We start from the raw sequence: 17,912 nt of genomic DNA, 5'->3' as shown, positions 1-17,912 counted from the left end.
GGTATCTACATTTACTGATAAAAATTTTGCAATAATTATTCATGAAGTCACAGCCCAATGGCATCAAATAACTCTGTGACTATGACTGGAGGTCATGGGTAATGGATGAAAGATTAAAAATTTTGGGGAAACATGAGGGGAAACCGCTTCACTCAGAGACTGGTGTGAGTGTGGAATGAGCTGCCAGCACAAGTGGTGCTTGCAATTTCTATTTCAACGTTTCAGGGAAGTTATGATGGGAGAGGAATGGAGGGTATGGTCCGGGTGCAGTTCGATGGAATTAGGCTGTTTAAATGATCTGGCGTGGACCGGATAGGTTGATGGTCCTGATTCTGTGCTGTAGTATTATAGGACCATGAATCTAGGACTAAACCCATTATAACTGATTGTCAAGTACTAATCTAAGTCATCCCAATCCCAGTAGTCTTCTACATCCTGGCACTTAACAAAATCATCTAAATGCTTGTTGAATGTAATAAAGTCACTGTTTCCATCACCTTCTCAGAAATATTTCCAACCACCCACTGATCCTTAAGCCCCTCTAAAAATCTTTACTTTTGCAAAATCAATTATTACGAGCCAGTCAATTATTTAATACAACATTTGCAGTTAAGGAACTGAATTGACCAACAGACATAAGCAGACTGTGGCATCTCCCTCTTACGCTTCCTAGGGATACAGAGATCAGACTGGCATTCTTCCATCGTCAGTACACACATTCCCAAAGAATGGATATATCCTTACCCGGCCATTTAGAGAAACAATGCGGTACTCCGTTGCCATTCTGCCCATTGAGCTGCACGGTCCTAGAAACCCAAATTCAACCCTACACTAATCATTGGACAACATACAATGAACACTTAAGCTACCTAATGCTACGTCTTTAGACTGGGAGGGAACGGGAGCACCCGTTGAAAACTCACGCACTCCACAGGAGGGATGTACTGACTCTGACCAAAGAATGCTGGAACTGAACTTCAAACTCTGATGCCTGGCTCTGCAATACCACCGTGCAAACACTGCCCTATTCTCTCAAAGTATCCAGCATCTGCAAAATGTCTTGTGGGTTCCTTCAATACACACATGACCAGTGTAACAGATGGAAATTAGCTGTCCTGCTCTTTTCTGCATTACTTTGTTCAGAAGTTTTGACCAAAGTTTTGTGATTGAACAAAACCATCAATTCTGTCTTTATTATTTTGAGAGGCACACTGAGAAGAAATAAAGGGAACAGGTTTTAAAACATCCTTAGAGGAAATATGGATCAACAATAAAAAGATAAAACTTCATTACACTTATCTAAAAATTGTTAACTTTCAAACCTCAGTTAATTGCAAAATCTCATTTATCGAATCACAGCATACGGTTCCTGCCAATACAACTGTGGGGGATATTCATCTGATTGCTCCTGTGATTACAACTGTCGTTACAGTGGCAACTGTTGTACGGATTTCTGTGACTACTGTGCATACATCGATTATGGTAATTGTTCTGATTCCCCTAGTGAATGGCGATGCACTGCTTTACATTGACATTCATGAGTTAAATAATTTTGATCAGATACAAACTTCATTTTTTATTTTTATTAATGTACAGCACGGAATAGATTCTTCTAGCCCTTCAGACTTTGCAGACTGCAGAGGAAGGAATCTGATAGGAGAGGAGAGTGGACTATAGGGGAAGGGGGAGGGCCCGGGGGGAGGTGATCGGCAAGTGAGATGAAGTAAGATGCCAGAGTAGGGAATTGAAGAAGAAGAGAGGGGAGAGGAAAGTTCTTTTAACTGGAAGGGGAAATTTATGTTTATGTCATCAGGTTGTAGGCTACTGAAACGGAATATAACATGTTGCTCCTGCACCCTGAGAGTGGCCTCATCTTGGCACTAGAGGAGGCCATGGGTGAACATGTTGGACGGGGAATGGTAATTCAAACCTCTGGCCACCGAAATGTGCCACATTTGGCAGATGGAGCGAAGTTGCTAGATGAAGCACTCCCCCAATTGAAACACTTGGGAAATCAGTAATTTTTCAGATAATAGAACCTTATCAATGAATAGTAAGGCACAGTGGATGTGAGAAATTTCTCGGCAGTACATAACGTGATCATAGCTGAAGGTGATCATTTCCTTTCTATTGTGTGTTTAATTAATATTTTTGAATATGACTGGAAACTGAATGACAAAAAGGACTGAAGGCAGCAAATGACTGATGTCTTTATCTTTATTTATAGGATACTGTGGTCTTACCACCACTGGACCAGGTCAGTGATATTTAAGTTCAAACTGCTTTTTGAATTTGTTATTTTACACCTTGACAGAAACTTTGTTATTCAATGAATGTTCACAATGTGTGTCCTCGATAGTGTGAGAGAGTTTACTGCTGATCTCGAGTTGTGAGAACCTGAAAATTTAAGTGAAGATGCAGCCTGTAACATCGAGACAGCGAGCTGTTGGTCTTCTCTCTCGCTGTTGCAGGAGTGATACCTCTCTCTCCCTCGTTAGTGAGAGAGAGTTTGTGGGAGTCGAGGTATTGGGATGAAGAGAGGTTTTTGATGGACTCTAGATCACGGTCTCCCTGTGAGCTTTGCTTTTGCCTGCATGATGGGCGGTGTGGGGGGTGGGGGGGAGACTGATTGGTTCTGCTGAAACAAGAGGAGGGAGTGAGAGGGGGAGGGATGATGCTTTCCTGCTGATTACGATTGGGAGTGGGGAGGGGAATTTGGGGTTCCAATATTTTTCTGTCATACATTCTTTGGGGTTTTACATCTGTTATGTGTATGTCTGTGAAGAGTAAGAATTTCAGTTTGTATACTGTATACATTCTCTGACATAAAATAGAACTATTGAACCATTGAAAATTTGACTTTTCAGTTTGAATAATCGTGTATATTGCTACCTATACACTGCAATCATTCCCCAAGCAGAATCGTTCGTTCTTCACTTTGCTGTTTCAGTGCAATTTAACTGAGCATCTTGCTCACTCTGATTACGTAAACCACATCAGTCATCAGAGATTATTAGGCCAGCTTTGCTACTGAAGGGAAACTGTGATTTAAGAAGGTATCTACATTTACTGATAAAAATTTTGCAATAATTATTCATGAAGTCACAGCCCAATGGCATCAAATAACTCTGTGACTATGACTGGAGGTCATGGGTAATGGATGAAAGATTAAAAATTTTGGGGAAACATGAGGGGAAACCGCTTCACTCAGAGACTGGTGTGAGTGTGGAATGAGCTGCCAGCACAAGTGGTGCTTGCAATTTCTATTTCAACGTTTCAGGGAAGTTATGATGGGAGAGGAATGGAGGGTATGGTCCGGGTGCAGTTCGATGGAATTAGGCTGTTTAAATGATCTGGCGTGGACCGGATAGGTTGATGGTCCTGATTCTGTGCTGTAGTATTATAGGACCATGAATCTCGGACTAAACCCATTATAACTGATTGTCAAGTACTAATCTAAATCATCCCAATCCCAGTAGTCTTCTACATCCTGGCACTTAACAAAATCATCTAAATGCTTGTTGAATGTAATAAAGTCACTGTTTCCATCACCTTCTCAGAAATATTTCCAACCACCCACTGATCCTTAAGCCCCTCTAAAAATCTTTACTTTTGCAAAATCAATTATTACGAGCCAGTCAATTATTTAATACAACATTTGCAGTTAAGGAACTGAATTGACCAACAGACATAAGCAGACTGTGGCATCTCCCTCTTACGCTTCCTAGGGATACAGAGATCAGACTGGCATTCTTCCATCGTCAGTACACACATTCCCAAAGAATGGATATATCCTTACCCGGCCATTTAGAGAAACAATGCGGTACTCCGTTGCCATTCTGCCCATTGAGCTGCACGGTCCTAGAAACCCAAATTCAACCCTACACTAATCATTGGACAACATACAATGAACACTTAAGCTACCTAATGCTACGTCTTTAGACTGGGAGGGAACGGGAGCACCCGCTGAAAACTCACGCACTCCACAGGAGGGATGTACTGACTCTGACCAAAGAATGCTGGAACTGAACTTCAAACTCTGATGCCTGGCTCTGCAATACCATCGTGCAAACACTGCCCTATTCTCTCAAAGTATCCAGCATCTGCAAAATGTCTTGTGGGTTCCTTCAATACACACATGACCAGTGTAACAGATGGAAATTATTGTTTTATCACTTGTAAATGTCTTACAATGTGGCAAGTTTGTCTTGTCCTACCAGTTGCTGACATTTTAAAAAATGAAAATCATATGTGACTTTCTTTTCAATCAACCCAACTCCAGCAGGGCAAATGTACGTGCTCTAGAATTGACCACAATGTCCAGATTAGAAAGAGAGATAAAATAAGGATTACTTGAGACCAGGAACACTCATTGGAAGGACATAAACGTTCAGGATTAGATCAACATGTAGCAAGGGTGGACGGGCAGTTGCAGAAGCTTATTTAATGAATGGCAGTTTGCCTGAACACAGTTGAAATGAAAATTGGTGGCAAATACTGACAAAGAGACAAATAAGTTGTTTATTTTTACTAGATATTGTCTCATCTAAACGTATGCATTTCCTTGTTGTTCATAGGTGTATGTGGAGGTTATCTCAATAATCATGATGGATCTTTTCTCAGTCCTGGCTACCCATACAGCTATTCAAATTATGAAAACTGCATCTGGTACATAAGAGTGAGCCATAGCTATATAATAGATCTGTGGTTTACTGACATTGAGTAAGTGAAAATGATTTCACCCTCATTTTTAATTATATAAGTGTGTACTTTCAAGGTTCATGTTGTCAAATAACTATCGTGTCCTGACTGCTTCAGATTACCTCAATGGATTCATGCCATCAATCTTTTGAAGCTGTGTCGAATCATATGTTTATTGCTTTTCATAAAACCATGTTAACTTTGCTTGATTTTCTTGAATTTTTTCACGGGCATTGCCCAAACACTTTTATAAGAGCTTTTCACATTTTCCCTATGATAGATATTAATAACTGATCTGTATTTCCCCCTTTCTACAGCCCTTTATCTTGTTAAACAATCAACTCCCCAGATCTTTACTTCAACACCCCTTCTCAGTTTCACCTATCACTTGCCACCTTGTAATTCTTCCTCCCCTCCCCCCACCTTCTTATCGGATTTCTCCCCTTCCTTTCCAGTCCTGATGAAGCGTCTTGGCCCAATACTGTACGTTGACTAATTACTCCTTTTTATAGATGCAGCCTGGCTGACTGAGTTCCTCCAGCAATTTGTGTGCATGTGCGTGCGCGTGTGTGTGTTGCTTTGGATTTCCAGCGTGTGCAGATTTTCTTGAGTCTGTATTTTCCTGCTTGGTTCCATCCTCTTCTTTCTGAAAACAATGTGAAAATCTATTCTGAAATGCAAAAGAAATACTCTTGGTTATGGGTATTCCTTGAAAGTGAAGGGACTGAAGAGTGAAATCAACGATGTTGTGGTAGCTTAGTTACAAGTATGTCGGAAATGAGCATTAAAACTTTACAAATGTCAGCTGAGCAATTCACGGAACGAAATAAACCTGGAATAAAGATTTTGATGGTCTTAGACATTGTAAATTGAGAAAGCCTAATCCCAAAAGGGGATGATTCAGGAATATACAGTAAATTCAGAATAATGGAACAATAGTTATACCAAGTTTGTGAGGTCAAAGTTTTTTATGCAGAGTGCCTTGTTTCAGATATATTATAAAGGTATTGGAAACTGAGTCAATCTCAGCTTTCAGAACAAGAAAAATAAACTGCAGGAATAGATAAAGAGGGGAAAAGTGCAAAGGAATTGAATGACTGACATGAACCTGGACCATAACAATTCTTTCTTCTTTAAATGCCAGGATGCATCTCAAAAGATGAAGTAAATATTACAAGGCATCTTTAGTGTGTAAGGAAGCTATGTATTTTCAATTAAGAGTAGAAAATTGAAGGACACACATGGAATAATTTTATTCCATGCAGAGAAGAAGCAGACTTATTTGAATAATAGGAATTTACCATGAATGCAAAGCTATTGAGTGTGGGGACTGTGTTGGATTAGCCAGCCGGTGACATAATGGCATCTGCACTGGACTTTGAGGCAAGTGGTCCTGAGTTTGAAACTGGTGGCCCTTTACAGGCTTTCCATCTGTGCTGGATTGATCATCAAGCCAGCAACTCAGCGGTGTACAAAACAGACAAAATGCTAAAGTAACAACAAGGTTGCCACCCAATGAGCCACAAGATGTGCATAGGAACAACTACAACTGTGTGTATAATGTGAGTTGAAATCAGGTCTCCAGTTGAGTATATGCTTTATAAACGTGGGAAGTCAGGTGATTGATTTTATGAATAAGTTTGTTAGATTTTGTCAGAAGATAAATGGTATCATAATGCATGGCCCAGAAGGTATAGATATCTAAGAGTAGTCCAGTATTTTCTTATGGCCTTAGCCTTCATAACTCAGGGTACTGAATACAAGAGTTGCGTTTTTATGTTGAGGTTGTATTGGTGGGACCTATATTGTGTGCAGTTCTAGTCACCTACCTAGAGGAAAGATATCAATAAGATTGAAAAAGCACAGCGAAAACTCACACGGATTTTGCCGGGTCTTGAAGACCTGAGTCATATGAAAACGTTTAATTTTATTCACTGGAAGGCAGGAGAATGAAGGAAGACATACTAGAGGTATACAACATTGTGAGGGGTATAGGTAGGGTAAATGCAAGCAGACTTTTCTCACTGAGGTTGGGTGAGACTATAGACAATAGACAATAGGTACAGAAGTAGACCATTCAGCCCTTTGAGCCTAGACTAGATCTACAGGATGTAAGTTTAGGGTGAAGGAGAAATACTTAAGGAGAACCTATGGGAGGATCTTCTTCATTGAGGCAAGTGGAATGAGCTGACGGTGGAAGTGGTAGATGTGGGTTCGATTACATCATTTAAGAGTAGTACGTAGATGGGAGACTGGGAGAGCTATGGTCCAGGTGCAGGTCAATGGGACCAGGCAAAAAGCAGATTGGCATGGACTAGATGGGCCTGTCTCTGTGCTGTAGTGCTCTATCATTTTATATCTTTTGCTGAGTTACTCAAATAATTTTTGCAATTGTTTTAAAAGTAGAAGCATCCATCATTGCCTGATTTTTTAAAAAAAGTTAATAAATAAATAAACAAATAGATAAATGACAATTATTGTGAAATTCATTTTCAAACTGTGATCATTGTCTTAATAGCTTGGAAGTTTCACCAACTTGTGGATTTGATTATGTTGCAATATATGACGGACCTTCTACATCTTATAACTTGCTTGAAAAACTCTGCCATGCTTCAAGTGAAACATTTACATCAACATCCAACAGTATGACAGTCCATTTTCGAACAGATTCTAGTGTAACTCGGCGTGGTTTCGCTGCAAGTTACCGCTCTCTGCCCATCAATAACGGTGAGCTTTCTGAAATTACTTGTTCAAAGTTCCATACTAGAAAGATTAGGAAATGGATCATGATATAACCTAAATTGTTTTGAATTCAAAAAATCCAAAAATTCAGAAAAGAGATAACTGCAGAAATTATAAAACAAGAATCTTGCAAATGCCTAATGTGCTTTAAGATCTTAAGACACATAAGATGCTGGAGGAACTCAACAGATCAGGCAGCTTCTATGGAAATGAAGAGACATAGAAACATAGAAAACCTACTGCACAATACAGGCCCTTCAGACCGCAAAGCTCTGCTGAACATGTCTTTAACTTAGAAATTACCTGGGGTTACCCATAGCCCTCTATTTTACTAAGCTCCCTGTACCTATCTAGGAGTCTCTTAGACCCTGTCGTATACGCCTCAACCACCGTCGGCGGCAGCCCATTCCATGCACTCACCACTTTCTGCATAAAAAAACTTACCCCTGACATCTCCTCTGTACCAGCTTCCAAGCACCTTAAAACTGGGCCCTCTCGTGCTAGCCACTTCCGCCCTGGGGAAAACCGCTCTGACTACCCACACGATCAATGCCTCTCATCACCTTGTACACCTCTATCAGGTCAGAGATTTGATGTTTCAGGCCAAGACCCTTCTTCGGGACTGAAAAGGAAGGGGGAAGATGCGGAAATGAAAAGGGTGGGGGGGGGGGGAAGAAGCTAGTTGGAGGGTGATGGGTGGGACCAGGAGGGTGGGAAAGGTCAAGGGCTGGAGAAGAATGAATATGACAGGAGAGGAGGGTGGTCATGGTGTACTATAGGAGGTTGTAATGTGATTCATTGTACATATGGGGTGCACACAATAGAAGGACACAGGACATTTGATGTTAATTACCATAAGACAAAGAGCCAACACTACATGTACCTTATTTTGTTAATTCTAAACATCTTACAATCACTGTTCCCTCTAAGCTGCATAGCTATGCAGTAACTGAAATGCTCTTGTGCTCAAAGCATTTGCTCCCAAACAGCTTAGAGGGACTTTAATATAATGTTAATATAATTTTTAAATCATGCACATTTTAAATTTTGAAATCTATGTTAATATAATTGTGAAATACCCTGTAACTATGTGGTAATGAATCTAATCCACAAATTTTATAAATAATAAATGTACAATGTCCTTAACTTTGAAACATTTTAGAGCTTCAACGTATTTGCATTGCCATTGTTTCACGTTACAACACAATTACAAATTGTATTAGTAAACACTGAATGGAAGCTGATAGTTCATAGTTAGTAAACCACCAGCCTGCTGAATGCCAGTGCCATCTAGTCAAAACATTTTATTTTTGCCATTATGCCTGTCAGTTGTTTTGTTTGCTTGACGTACATACTTTGTGTTGTGAATTGCGGTTTGTTTGTTCGATATGCATGTAACAAAAAAAAAATCATTTAAAGTGCTATGTAGTTTTCAGGCTGTGTGTAAAAAAAAATCCTGCTCGGAGCAATGGTTGGTTCATGCAGCTGTAAAAAATTGAGGGAAGGTTGCAATGTACAAGTTTTTTGTGTTTATAAGTTACATTGTGGCAAGTTTATCCCATCCAGTCAGTAAGTGTGATTTTAAGGTAGGAAATTTCCAGAGTCTATACCCTTTTGAAGTACCTTCACTCTGGAAGGGCAGAGGAAAGGGTGTTATAATTGGCCACAGCATCCAGATTAGAAGGGATGCAATCTAACAATTCATTGAGACTCTTTATTGTCATTGTCAAGGTTCAGCTAATCACCAGTAGGACATACTGACTGGCTGCTTTAGAAAATTATTGCAATGAAGAGTAATTGAATTGAACAATGAAATTAATGAAAGTTTTAGGGGAAAGACAAAGAACAAATATTTTTGCTGTATTTTCTTACCTATACATATCTATTTCCTTATTGGTCACAGGTTACTCGTGTGGAGGTTTCCTTGATGAACCCTTTGGATCCATTATGAGTCCTAATTATCCAAACTTGTATCCAAATAGTGTAGAATGCACTTGGTACATAAGAACAAACAGCTCAGAAGTAATATATTTGCGGATCACTGACTTAGAGTAAGTGAAGTTGCTGTCACCTTCTTTTTATAATTTTTTTATTTTATGAAGTTCAAAGTCAATTTATTATCAATCTACATATATGTCACCATATACAACCCTGAGATTCATTTTCTTGCGGGCATAATCAATCACTCTATAGAATAATAACCATTTACAGAATCAACAAAGGACCATATCAGTTTGGGTATTCAACCAGAGTGCAGAAGACAACGAACTGTGCAAATACAAAAAGAAATAAATAATAATAATAAATAAATAAGCATTAAATATTGAGAACATGAGATGAAGAGTCCTTAAACATTAGTCCCTTGGTTGTGGGAACACTTCAGTGATGGATAAATGAAGTTGAGTGATGTTATCTCATTTGGTTCAAGAGCCTGATGGTTGAGGGGTAGTAACTATTTCTGAACATGGGATGAATCATTTGAATTTGTGTGCAAAAGAAGCTATGCTGGAGCTTATGACTCTCAACTTTTACAAAGCATATTGACTGTGTTTGATTTCTCTGAATGTGTCTAATTGCGCCGCCAAAATATCTTTAGCTAGAGGTTTTAGCCTTTACCATATGACTAGTGTTAAGTACACTGTCCTGTAGTTTTGATTTTCATGTCACCCTCCCTTTCTAAAGCAAACTGATTTGAATGTGGTAACTGTTCATTGAATATGGATGTTCTTTACCTAGAAAACTACTGGATTTGAGGATAACCCAGTCAGGAGTGGTATGGTAGCATGAATGCTAAGTTACTGGACTATTCTCTGGGGTGGGGGGTGTTTTGGACCAATGAGGTGGTGAGATGAGGTTGAGAGGATAATGGTAACTAGAGAATTCATTGGATGAAATAAATCTAGAATAAAGATTACAGTTGGTTTGGATATATTAAAGGCTCAATATTTAATATTAGCAAATGTATACAGTAAACATCCTGAAATTCACAGATATCACAAAACAAGAACCCCATAAATTGAGTGATAGAAACATTGAAGCCCCGAAGCCCCCCCCCTTCAAATCAAACAAAATTGATCTCTTAAGGGAATGATTCAGATATAGAGATTGATGGGTAATAGTTGCAGTGAGTATGTGAAGTAAAGATATATTTTTTAACAAACGTGTGTTTTAGATTCTGAGCTCACTGGTGGAAAGTGAGTCAAGGCAGGCTTTCATAAGGGAATTGGACAGCCAGGCGAGAAAGAGAATTGCAGGCATAAGGGGAAGTGGGGAGGATTGGAACTAACTGGACTGCTGCATACCCAGCTGGCATGAACCTTACTATCCACATATGTAGCCTTAGTTATTCTATGCTTGGTTATGTCACAAAGTTGGAGTTAATATCAGGAGGCATATTCAGTCTATAAAGAAGCTATTTAATCTGATTTGAGAGTAGAAAGCTAAGGAGCACAATATTAATATTTGGGAAGGAAGAAGGCTGTGGTAAGTAATCAGAGGAGAAGCTGGATAATATTCTGGCAAATGCTGATTCATCTTGAAGCATTAGAAAAGTGATTTTGCAAGCGAAAATGTTAAAATTTTTGTTAATACAAATATACCTAAGGAATGGACTGGGTATCAAACTCTAGCCAGTTTTTTTTCTTATGCTCTTTTATAACTATTTTGCCTCACTTATTAACTCTGGTTATTTTCTTGACAGGCTTGAGGCTCCATCAAATTGCCCATATGATTTTATTGCTGTGTATGATGGACCTACAAGAAATTCTCCTTTGCTTGCCAAGTTTTGTCGTGAGCTAAATGGAGCTTTCACATCATCATCCAACAGTATGACAGTTTATTTCCGGACAGATGGCAGTGTAACCAGACGTGGCTTCAGTGCAAACTACCACACTCTGCCCAGCAATTACGGTTAGCTTTATTAAAATATTTGTCTCAAAATTGCATTACTGGAGAAATTAGGAATTGAAGGATATTAGGCATTTAAATTATCTTAACAAGCACTTACAACAAACAAAGCTATAAAGTTTAAAAATAGCCAGTTGGAAATTTACCACATTATGTACTATTTTTATACATTTGAAATCATTTATACATTGGAAATCCATTTGCTATTCATAATTGAGAGCTATGGTCCACCTCAGGTACTTAAGTACTCTGTGCAGATGAGGCAGAAAGAGTTGAAAGACATGGGAAAACGGGTGGCACAGTAGCGTAATAGTTAGCACAACGCTTTACAGTAACAATGACCTGGGTTTAATTCCCTCCGCTGCCTGTAAGGAGTTTGTACGTTCTTCCCATGACTGCATGGGTTTCCTCCAGGTGCCCTGGTTTCCTCCTACAGTCCAAAGACATACCGATTGGTCAGATAATTGGTCATTGTAAATTATCCCGGGATTGGGCTAGGATTAAATCGAGGGTTTGCTGGATGGCGTGGATCAAAGGGCCAGAAGGGTCTATTCTGCGCTGTATGTCAATAAATAAATAAATAAATAAATAAATGACTTGTATAACTAATTTGTAGGATCCATGAGATTAAACTTCACCTTTTTTAATTTTTCTAGCAATTTTAACCTGTACAACAAATTATATGGATGCAAAAATTGATAGATCGTATCTCAGCAAACTGGGTTTTGATGAGTCCAGTCTCCACTTGAATGACCAAAGCTGCACGCCAATAGTAGCAGATGATAAAGTGGAATTCAAGATACAACTTGATCAATGTGGTACAATACGGGAGGTAAAGAAAAAAAATTGTGGCAAGATTGGTTCCAAAACAAATACAACAAACTTTCCATTCTTCATGACAAAATACTTGTAGAAGTATTTAAGGTCATCTCTTGTATTCATTCAATGCCACACTTTTGCCTTTGATTAAATTCTGAAGTAATATACAGGGTGGCCATTTTAATAGGTACACCTGCTCATTAATGCAAATGTCTAAGAAGTCGATCGTGTGGCAAGAACTTATTTGCATAAAAAAGCATGCAGACATGGTCAGGAGGTTCAGTTGTTGTTCAAACCAGACATCAGAATGGGGAAGAAATGTGATCTAAGTGATTGTGGAATGAGTATCTCAGAAAGTGTTGATCTGCTGGGGTGTTCACACAAAACAGTCTTTAGAATTTACAGAGAATGGTACAGCTCTGTGGACAAAAGCGCCTTGTTAATCAGAGAGGTCAGGGGAGAATGGCCAGACTGATTCACACCGACAGGAAGGCGACAGTAACTCAATTAACCATGCATTACTACAGTGGTGTGCAGGAAAGCATCTCTGAATGCAAACACATCAAATCTTGTGGCGGATGGGCTACAGCAGCAGAAGACCACACCAGGTTCCTCCCCTAACCCTAAGAAAGTGGCCACTGAGTGTATATTCAATTGGTAACATTGAAATTAATTGTTACTTTTGATCTTGGCATGACCTTTCTGCTCTCAGACTAAGGTGAATTTTTGAATTAAATTATTTGAATGTCTGCAGATGTGACTGTGCCAAACCTTCTCAGATAATGTTCTCCTAGCTCTGATCTTGACCACTTTTATTGAAATCTATCTATCTCTTGGCAAAAATTAGTTATTCTTTGACTTGTTTTCCATTGATCCCATTGTGTTAGTGGTCTCAAACTCATGAAGATCTGCAAATACTGAAAATCCAAAGCAACACACACAAAATGCTGGAGGAACTCAGCAGGCCAGACGTCATTGATGGAAAAGAGTAGACAGTCAGCATTCTGTGCTGAAATCCTTCCTCAGGACTGATGAAGGGTTTCGGCTCAAAATGTTGACTATTTATTCTTTTCCATAGATGCTGCCTGGTCTAATGAGTTCTTCCAGCAATTTATGGGTGTTGTGTTAGTGGTCTTCAGTGCTTCTTTACATCAATGCATTCCCCCTACTCTTATTCTTTTTATTCAACTCCACATTCATCTACTTCCTCAGAAAAATCAATTTTTATTACATTCACACTCTCAATAACTTGTTTTTCTTTGCTCAGTAGAATGGATATGTATTCTTTCATATTTTCACTTCAAACACATACATTATAAAATAGCCATTAGATCCAAAAAAAATTTCTTTGACAATTCTACTATTCTGTTCTAATTTTAATGTGTTGGTGTCTTGTTTCTTGTTTCTACCTTTTTGCTGAGGCAAGAAAAGGAGATTATTTTTCATTCTAGCGGTTTACATGAATATTTTAAGTCCAGTTAAGACCTAGGCTTACTCAATTCTGGACTGTCAAATATTTAGGAATACTTTTCTTGAACTGCACTTCCACACTTGGACAGGATAATTGAAAAAGCATTGTCAGTAGTCACGTTCACAAATTGTTTAGTTTTTTCTCTCGTTTGCTACTATATTGGTGCCCTTCTATTTTTTATTGCTACATATAAATCACAAATACAAGATTCTACACATCGTTGTCCTCCTTAAAGTATCTCAGTTTTGAAATTGTGTGTTTAGTCACATGGAACAGCTGTTTTTCCTCCTTGATAAATTGTATTTTGCCATAATTATATTATTTCTTAAATGAAGAAAACTAGTTTGTTGATATTATAGAAAAAACTTCATCATACAAAATATTTGAATTCTAATCTTCATTTTGCTCTCTTAGGTAAACAATGACACCATCTTTTATTCCAATACCATCCGATCTTCAGCTTCTAACTCCACTATAGTCCGTACGCAATACCTGCAGATTAATATTGGCTGTGAAATGCAACAGGATACAATGGTTAAGGCCATGTATTTGGTAAATGAAAACTCAGCACTTGAAATACTTCATAATATAACAGAATATGGCAACTTTAGAGCCAACATGAATTTTTATGAATCATCACACTTTGCCACACCGGTGTCAGATTCACCTTACTACGTGGATCTCCTGCAGAGTCTTTTTGTACAGGTTAACTTGAACAGCTCTGATGCCCATCTTAAAGTTTTTGTGGATACCTGCACCGCATCGCCCTATAATTTCAACTGGACATCAGTAACCTATTATCTCATCAAGAATGGGTAAGCTTGGCTAAACTTTAAGAATTAATCTTCCTGCCTCATTATCAAAGGCGACAAATTATAACAAGGTGACCACTGTGCACATATGTTGTTAGTTAGTCGGCAGATGTCTTTGCAGCCTCCTCCACTCTGTTCAAGGTGAACAACCTTGCTATCTCCTGAATATCCTCAGAACACACGTCCTTCATACCCGGAATCAATTAAATAAATCTCTTCTGCATCCTTTCCTAATCCTTACATCTTTTCAGAATTGAGTCATGTTCCTACAGCTCAAACCAAGTTAGTATTCTATAGACATGAAAAGGTTTTCAGATGCTGGAAATCCAAAGCAACACACACACAATTCTAGAAAGCTCAGCAGGTCAGGCAGCATCTCTGGAAATAAATAGGCAGTCAGCGTTTCAAGCCAAGACTGAGAAGGAAGGAGGGAAGATGCCTGAATAAAATTTGGGGGGTGGGGGTGGGACATTGGCTAGCTGGAAGATGATAAGTGAAGCCAAGTGGATGGGAAAGATCAAGGGCTGGAGAAGAAAGAATCGGTTAGGGGAGAAGTGGACAATTTTGTAAAGGTATATCATGACACTGTACTCTGCCCCCTTTTGTAAAGTGTTCTTTATGCTTATTATGTTGTTATGCTGCATCAGATCTGGAGTAACTATTATCTCGTTCTCCTTTACACTTACGTACCGAAGAATGACAATCTTAAATCCTGAATCTTGAACTCTGCTTTGGCCTGAGTTCATTAAAGGAACTAATCCTGAAATATTTGTTTTATAGGTGTGTGAGGGATGAGACATATGACACATTGCCCTCACCAACCAACGACATCGCACGATTCCAGTTCAGTGCCTTTAAATTCCTGAACACATATTCCTCGGTTTACCTGCGCTGTAAACTTGTAATATGTGAAGCTTATGATTACTCCTCGCGCTGCTACCGTGGGTGCATGTCTCGGCAAAAGAGGGCCACAGCTTCATCTAAGGGAAATATTGATGTAATGTTGGGACCAATTGAACTCAAAGGAGATTAATGATATTATGAAAATTCAGGTGAGCCAAACATGGTATTTTCTGAGCAGCTTTTCCTTTTGCATAGATACGGCCTTGGAAGTACTAAATTGTAATGTCTTTCAGATCTGGAAAAGATGCGGACAAGGCTGAATAGACAAATATCCAATCCAATTTACCATTTATCCTGCCTCTGCTGGCTCTGTTTGGAGTTGTTTCACCACTGGATGCCATTGTGGTAGAATAATTCAGGAATCTGCAAAAAAAAATGTTTTCATGAACATCTTTTACATTTTATGTGGAATTCTACTGTGAAGTGCTGCTTTTAATTGATTGTCGACCTGATTAGATCCAGAACACTCCGAACTAATTATACAGCAACCATACTTGCACGAATGTCAAAAGATGATCAAAGTTACCTCTAAGTTTATCCTAAGCAATTAACTTGGTTCTTGAGATTATTTATGAATGTATGTCGTTTATTATAATTCCCAACTGGAACACAAATTTTAACTAAATTTACTTGTCCGTTTGCTCTATTTCCATTAATTTGTTGCAAAGAAATATATTAGCTGTAATTAAGAAGTGGAACAATAAAGCATTTTCAAAGCATGACACAACCTGGTCGGTTTTTACTTTAAAGTTCTAAGTTCAAAGTAAATGTATTATGAAAGTATGTATATAATGTCACCATATACAACTCTGAGATTAATTTTCCTGCGGGCATGCTCAGCATATGTATAGAATAGTAACTATAACGGGATCAATGAAAGATCAGTCAGAGTGCAGAGGACAACAAACTGTGCAAATGCAAATATAAATAGATAGCAATAAGTAATGAGATAACATTATAAAGAGTCCTTAAAGTAAGATCATTGGTTGTGAGAACATCTCAATGGATGGGCAAATGAGTGTAGTTATCCACATTTATTCAAGAGCCTGATGGTTGTGGGGTAGTAACTGTTCTTGTGTGAGTCCTGAGGCTCTTGTACCTTTGACCTGAAGGCAGCAGCATGATGAACAAGTGATCTGGGTGGTGGGGATCTCTGATGTTTCATATAGATGTGCTCAATGGTTGGAAGAACTTTACTGTGATGTACTGGTCTGAATCCACTACCTTTCGTTTGATTTTCCATACAAGGGCATTGGTATTTCCGTACCTGGACATTCTGCAGCCAGTCAACACATTCTCCACTACGCATATAAAAAAATTTGTTAAAGTTTTAGATGTCATGCTGAATCTCCACAGTCTCCTAAGGAAGCAAAGGCACTGATGTGCTTTCTTCCCAATTGCATGTGTTAAGACTTAATTTTATTTATATAAAATTAAAAACACAAAATATTGGAAACACCCATCAGGTCAGACTTGTTAATGTTTCAGGTGACCGGCAATTAACAAGTCTTCACATTCCTCTCTCAGCTTGCCTTACCACGGTTTGTCTTATTCAGTCTCTTCATCCCTTCCAACTCATATTTCCTTTTCTGTGTCCTAATGGTACCCGAGTTACAAGTTGCTGAAACATAATTTCCTGTTCTTTATCTAATTGGCTCTACTTGGTTGAATTATGATGTTCTAAATATGCTATTAGCTCCGCATAAATAATAAAGTCCGCCATTTCCCCAAAAGCCTCTGATTTCCTGCATTCCACCTCTCTCTTTCCCTGAATGGGGAATTACCTTTGTGGTTTTCCTACCTTCAGTGTCTTCTACTAGAAAGACTAATCTGCATTAATTGGTCTCAGCCCGAAACGTCGACAGTGCTTCTCCCTATAGATGCTGACTGGCCTGCTGTGTTCCACCAGCATTTTGTGTGTGTTGCTTGAAATTCCAGCATCTTCATATTTCCTCGTGTCTGCATTAATTGCTTAGATTTTCAGTGGTTATCTTTATTTCCCATTATTAATTCTTCAGTCCATCCTTCAAGGGTCAATATTTACTTGAAGTACATTCTCAATTTTTGCTTACCTGCGGGATCTTTTATTGTCTGATAATATTAATTCTTATTATTGTCCTTCTTCTTTGTAAATGCTTTGGTCATTGTCTGTTGGCTTCAGAGAAGTTTCCAATCCTCTGACCCATCATTATTCTCGGCAATTTTATTTAGCTTTTCTTTTAATTTGGTATCATCCTTAACTTGTTTAGGATGTCACAAATGGTACATGCTTCCTCTGGAGCTAGTCTTCCTCAGTGGAATACAGATTTGAAATATCTCCTTAAATGGCAGCCAACTTTGAATCTATTTTCTCAGTTCATTTTAGAGCACAAGACCATAAGACATTGGAGAAGATTTAGGTCTTTCGACTCATCGGGTCTGCTCCATCGTTCAATCATGGCTGATTTATTACTCCCTTTCAATCCCATTCCCCTGCCGTTACTCCATAACCTTTGACACTCTTAGTAATCAACAGCCTATCAAACTCTGCTTTAAATATATCCAATGACTTGGCCTGC

At 38.7% G+C, this 17,912-nt stretch overlaps 1 protein-coding gene across 1 annotated transcript in view; it reads left to right on the top strand.

The window, feature by feature from the left end:
- The window catches only part of LOC132379712 (deleted in malignant brain tumors 1 protein-like), a 35,687-nt gene extending 20,203 nt beyond the window's left edge, over nt 1-15,484 (top strand). Inside the window, exons 4-9 of the mRNA XM_059948001.1 lie at nt 7,220-7,428; nt 9,347-9,494; nt 11,144-11,352; nt 12,006-12,181; nt 14,054-14,454; nt 15,232-15,484. Of these exons, the coding sequence (XP_059803984.1) occupies nt 7,220-7,428; nt 9,347-9,494; nt 11,144-11,352; nt 12,006-12,181; nt 14,054-14,454; nt 15,232-15,484 (1,396 nt within the window). The remainder of the gene's footprint in view (nt 1-7,219; nt 7,429-9,346; nt 9,495-11,143; nt 11,353-12,005; nt 12,182-14,053; nt 14,455-15,231) is intronic.
- The last annotated feature ends 2,428 nt before the right edge of the window (nt 15,485-17,912 follow it).

This window comes from Hypanus sabinus, chromosome 22 (assembly GCF_030144855.1).
Source record: "Hypanus sabinus isolate sHypSab1 chromosome 22, sHypSab1.hap1, whole genome shotgun sequence".
Taxonomy (NCBI): Eukaryota; Metazoa; Chordata; class Chondrichthyes; order Myliobatiformes; family Dasyatidae; genus Hypanus; species Hypanus sabinus.
Note: the sequence above shows the minus strand (reverse complement) of the source record. Positions and strands in the feature narration are given on the sequence as shown.